The sequence below is a fragment of the Amphimedon queenslandica genome, unplaced genomic scaffold, assembly GCF_000090795.2.
Source record: "Amphimedon queenslandica unplaced genomic scaffold, v1.1 AMPQUscaffold_11141, whole genome shotgun sequence".
Taxonomy (NCBI): Eukaryota; Metazoa; Porifera; class Demospongiae; order Haplosclerida; family Niphatidae; genus Amphimedon; species Amphimedon queenslandica.
Window position 1 is genome coordinate 1 of NW_003548614.1, and position 5,590 is coordinate 5,590.

At 34.7% G+C, this 5,590-nt stretch overlaps 2 protein-coding genes across 2 annotated transcripts in view; both read left to right on the forward strand.

The window, feature by feature from the left end:
• The first annotated feature begins 1,852 nt into the window (after positions 1 to 1,852).
• LOC109589600 (uncharacterized) lies at positions 1,853 to 3,178 on the forward strand. The gene is made up of 3 exons (XM_020005656.1): positions 1,853 to 2,077; positions 2,142 to 2,180; positions 2,294 to 3,178. Exon 3 carries the CDS (start codon positions 2,326 to 2,328, stop codon positions 3,034 to 3,036), a length of 711 nt encoding a protein of 236 aa, XP_019861215.1. The 5' UTR covers positions 1,853 to 2,077; positions 2,142 to 2,180; positions 2,294 to 2,325; the 3' UTR covers positions 3,037 to 3,178.
• Positions 3,179 to 3,193: 15 nt separating this feature from the next.
• Positions 3,194 to 5,590, forward strand: part of LOC109589598 (uncharacterized) — a 2,515-nt gene continuing 118 nt past the window's right edge. Inside the window, exons 1-7 of the mRNA XM_020005654.1 lie at positions 3,194 to 4,415; positions 4,753 to 4,792; positions 4,845 to 4,891; positions 4,969 to 5,226; positions 5,272 to 5,323; positions 5,361 to 5,416; positions 5,465 to 5,586. Of these exons, the coding sequence (XP_019861213.1) occupies positions 3,218 to 4,415; positions 4,753 to 4,792; positions 4,845 to 4,891; positions 4,969 to 5,226; positions 5,272 to 5,323; positions 5,361 to 5,416; positions 5,465 to 5,586 (1,773 nt within the window). The 5' untranslated portion in view covers positions 3,194 to 3,217. The remainder of the gene's footprint in view (positions 4,416 to 4,752; positions 4,793 to 4,844; positions 4,892 to 4,968; positions 5,227 to 5,271; positions 5,324 to 5,360; positions 5,417 to 5,464; positions 5,587 to 5,590) is intronic.

Sequence of the window (5,590 nt, forward strand, 5' to 3'; positions counted from 1 at the left end):
AGCTAGCTGTGCCCCTTGGAAGGATTTCTCTACTTATGCAGCTGCTAAGTACGTCTGGTCTGAAGATGAACTGAATAGGAAACCAGAACACGTTTACAAAATACTGAACAAAACAATATTTTCATTATTAGTTTATAATAACTTAGTGTGACTAGTAAGTTAAATGCTATTGACAGTTTTCAAGACAAAGAGGTTCATGGTCATATAGTTGGATATAGAGAGGTGGAGCAATAGTGTACATGATGGTATATGATGACATTATACAAACTATCCACTCCCTCTTTACTGGGAACTGTGTACATATAATGGTAAACAAGTATATCACATTTCCTCCCCTTTCTATCATTATAGCTATGTTACTGTCAGAGCTCATTAACAAGTACTTAGTTTATAATACTGCATGCATATACACAGATCTATCTGTTATCAGAATGACAGCTACATGTACTATTAGGTATCAAATGAAGATTACACATAAAGTGCTAGAGATGGAGGTGTGGCAAAGTTACATCAAAGAGTAGGATGCATGCACTAAAGAACTAATAGGATGAGGTAGTGAAGAGTGATATGGTATTATGATATACAAACTATGCCCTCCCCTTACTACACAATGTACACTACTAGCAGTATGATATAGTGCTTCATCTGACCAGTAATAGGTGACTAAAAGTATATGTATATACTTTATATATATATGTATATAAAGTATATGTATATGTAAAAGTATATCAAAAGTATATGTAATACAGAAGGTATTCTGGTATATATCTGGAATATCTTAAAAAGCAAAGATGCATGCACATGCTTTGGCGGCTGCAGAAGTCCAACTCAGCCTAGGCATTTCTAATTAAAGGGGTGTGGTAAAAGGGTTAAATAGCATTGTTTCTACTTCTGGTCTAATTTTTAACCTAGGCAATGACCCCCAATGCCTAGGCCTGCAGCAGCCTATGTGCACATGCAAGTACATGTATGTGTGTGCATTATACTGTGTTATAAGTGATGAAAATAACCCCAGCCTCTGGTCATACACTAAGATCTACTTCCTGTACTGACCCTTTAGCTATTACCACACACACATCCTTTATACTGGTACACATAATAGTTGACCATATTTGGGCATAATAACTAAAATGCTAATAATAACAGTATTAACAGTCACTGTCATGTGATGATGAACGTTACTTACAATTAGAGGAACTACTTGTCTTGTAAAGTAACTTCAACAATAATTACAAGATGATTGATGTCTCTCAATGGAGAGCAAGTATTGGACTGTGGAACTACTGTCAAGCTGCCTCCAGTAGACCAGCTAATGGCCGCCACTCTCACTCATTCAAAGCTGCAGTAGACAGCAAGTCCGGCAGTACTACATCAGGAGAGAAGACATCTAAACTGCCAGCAGCTCTGTCTCTTATTGCTTTACTCTTCCTCCTCTTTCTCTCTCTCTCTTTATTAAGACACATCTTGATGATTCCTCCAACAGGTAAACAACAATTGCAACTTTGTACTTGTATATTTACTGGTATTTTATTATTAGGTAACTGCTACCAAGTACAATGTACTACTGGTGTTACTGTTACTGATACAAATTACCTCCAGTCAATAGTCTTACCTGGGGGCAGCAGTTCTAACCTGATTTACAATGATCTCTGTTTGATTGTTTGTCTACGTATGCTCCTCCTCTTATCAGGAAATGTTGAACTCAATCCTGGTCCTATAACAGGTAAACATACACTTAATACAACACTCATTAACTGATACACTACTGCAGGTAATCCAAAGGATATATTAAGGACTCATTCTATTAAACTCACTGATGCTATTACTACTAACCTTTACAGAGTAACTGATGCACTGTATGCTAAAGAGCTGATAACACTGGATACTAAAGAGAATATACAAACAGTAACAGGAATATCTGATTATAGGAAATCAAGTCAATTAGTGTCTGTGATACAACAACAGTTGGAATCCACTCTTAATCCAGATCAGTATCTTATTGATATATGTCTTGTGTTAATAAACCAACAACATCATACACTAACAGATATTGCTACCTCTATATTACACCAGTTAGGTGAGTGTGTGTGTATATATTATCAGTGATCAATAATTATAGTCATTATATCTCAATTTATTAGGGTTTACAAAATTTTATATCGAAGATCTAATAAAATCAGGTTTGATAAGCTGATAATGACGCAATATGCATGCTTACATGGTTTTTAAAAATACTTTGCTTGATCATACAGGTTTTTCTTGAATGTTATACCAGTACATATAATTGTAATAGGTACTCTAGAGAAGTGGTGTAAAGAAGGTATCATGACGCTGACACTTACTCGTGTACTCATGATTGGTCCTGCTGGATCTGGTAAAACTTGTGCACAAAGTCTTCTACTTAATGAAGGCCCACCAACGGGCATACCATCAGAATATGCTAGCTCATCTAAGCCACCTACCCTTTTACAATCTGACTCACATACCAATGCCCCCTCAACCACTACAACTCCAGTACTATCATCTGGTCTCACTCCTCATTCTATAGTCTCTAAACCTACCACTGACAGTACACCAATAGCTTGTAAAGCTGTCAAAGCTCTTAGAATAGCTTTTGATGGTAAAGAGACATGGAAGAGAATTACTAGAGATGAACTGCTGAAGAAATTAGCATCTAGTTTAAAAAAAGCTGCAGAAAATGCTTTGCGAAGAAGGCAAATATCAGCTCATCCACATTTAGAAGAATTAGAGGGTGCCATGGAAATTGATTTAGAAGTACCACTAGAAGATTATGATCCTGAAGATGTACTTAAGGAAATTGCTGATCTTTTACCTAATGCAGAAGCTCAGTTAAGTGAGAAGTGGGTGTACATTGTTGATTCTGGTGGTCAACCAGCATTTCAGGAGCTGCTACCATTGTTTACTAGAGCAGCTACTCTTAATGTCATCACGCTAGATATTTCAAAAGGCATTGATGAGGAGTTTGAGTTTATGTATCGAATTAATGGACGAGAATTTCCATGTGATGGGGAATGAAATATACAAATCGTAAAATATTCAATTCTGTTGTTTCATCAGCATCAGTTCAAAAACCAATTGATATTGAATTTGTGAAACTTCAGTCTAAACACTCAATGTCTTTTGTCCTGGGTACTCATTATGATGTACTGATTGAAAGGACTAATGAAAAAAAAATGCTGAGACAAAAGTGGTAGAGATGAGTAGTAATTTGATGTCAGAACTGCCTCATTTAGAGAGTCGTATTATTTCCAAAGTACATGGAAATTCAGTCATATATCCAGTTAATACAATGCAGCAAGATTCAGGTAAAAGACAGAAAAATAGTAGAGAAATTTTAGAGACAATATCGAAATGTACAGAGGCTACTATTGAAATTGATGTCCCAATACGATGCTTTGCTTATGAGCTTTATTTAGAAAAGAAGGCAAAAGGCAAAGGTTTTGTTATTAAAGATGAAGCCATTAAAGAAGGGTATAAGCTTTACATGAATGATGATGAAGTCGAATTAGCTTTAACTATTCTTCACAATAGCACAATCATTTTATACTACCCTAAAATCCAACCACAACTAGTATTTGTTAACCCTCAAAAAATCATCAATGTTCTTTCCCATTTGTTAGCTCTTACTTATGTCGATTATCCAACAGCACAATCACTGGCAACAAATGTATCTAATGATGAGATGATGTGTCTTAAAAACGAAGGGTGCTTCACAAAAATTCTTCTTGAAAAGTTTATAGATGTATTTTCAGATGATTTTACACCAGATTATTTCATTAACCTGCTTCAACATCTTCATATTATCAGTGATTTAACTGATTTCAATAGCCAAGCCCAGGATGGAGATAATAGCTATTTCCTTCCTTCTGCTTTACCTCCCTACAATAATAGCTATGATATCAAAGTAACTATAAAGCCTCTTTATTATGTGTGGCAAAAGCAGAAAGGAAAATTGGGACTTCAAAATACTGCGACTCTTGTTCCTCAAGGAATTTTTCCTTTAATTTTTATCCATTTGCTTCAACAGAACAAATATAAAGTTGAATTTCCTCCTCGCCCTAAATATCGTGATGCTTTTTCATTATGGATCTATATTGAAGGAATACATTACACACTTTACATTATTAATTGCTATGAACATATTGCAGTCTATTTCGATGGTCCTAACTGTTCACAAGTTCGTAAGCTGATTACCACAACTATTAATACAAGCTCTGATGCTATTAGTGCTAAACAAAATTATGTGAGTGCATTTCCTTGTCCCAATGGAAAAAAGCATTGCTATTGTATTGTGAATGAAGAGTATAAGGTGGCAAATTGCTCAAAGTGTGATTCAAATGATATCAGTAAAAGTGATGAGAGTTACTGGTGCTGGTTTGACTGTAGTTCAGCAGGTAAATCAATACAGGAATTGTAATATATTTAGCTTATTTAATTTTTATATAAATCATTACTGTATTGGGTCCTGCATGTAACATGGTGCGCACATGTATATGTAAATCATAATAATTACAATCAATCTCCAAATAATGCTTTAATTTATGCATGACCCCAGTACATACATGTAGTTATGCATGTACACATTCAAATCATAATGTACGTGTAGCTAGTCTACTTCTTCTGTTATTAGATTAGATCTATACTTATAATTGTTGTACATCTAATAACTGTTACAATAAAACTTTTTAAACAATTCAGAAATATTTCAAAATAATATATCATTTTTGGCAGACAAAGCAAAAAGTATTGAAAGAGAAGAGACAGATTCAAAGTAAATGTTCTTTATACTATAATAATTAAGTATTTTTGTTGTATTTACAAAGACTTGGCGAATCAATAGTTTCTAAACATAATCCTGGTCCTATAATAGGTAAACAACAGCTGATGGTACTCTACCATGATGGTAGAGTAGTGAAAAGTTATACTTCTATTATAAATATTTTATAGGCAAGGAGCTTGATATGGCAGCAGTCATAAAGATATTTGGTTCTTCTGATGACCATTACATGACAATAGGAGCTGGATTGAATGTAAAGACGACTGATCTCAAACCAATACCAGGAACAGCAAGTACCAATCTTAATTTGGTATTCCAGAGGTGGTTTGATGCTGATAGAGATGTTAGTTGGGGTAGATTAATGAAACTTTGTGATGACTTTCCTGATAAACTGGGCAGAGCAAAATCTAACCTTCTGGAATATATAGGTAAGGATTGATCATAAAAATAAACTATTGACTCATTTTTGGCAGAAAGCAGTGGGGCAACACAAGCAAGTGCTGAAAAAGAAGAGACTGCTCCAAAGTAAGAATATAATTACACTATATCATTGCATTGACAGAGAACCACATAGTAGCACAGCAGCTGCCAAAGACAAGAGTAAAAGTGATGATCAAAGTATGTTAGAATAATTTATAGTTTCATAGTTTCATACATAATAATTAGGGTCAAATCCACCTCCAGATGTCGGCAAATATTGTCCAGAGCTTANAGATAAAATTCAAAATGAGCCATTTACTGATGATCTTGTGAAAGATATTAATATAGTTCTTGTTACAGCCACTGATGTTG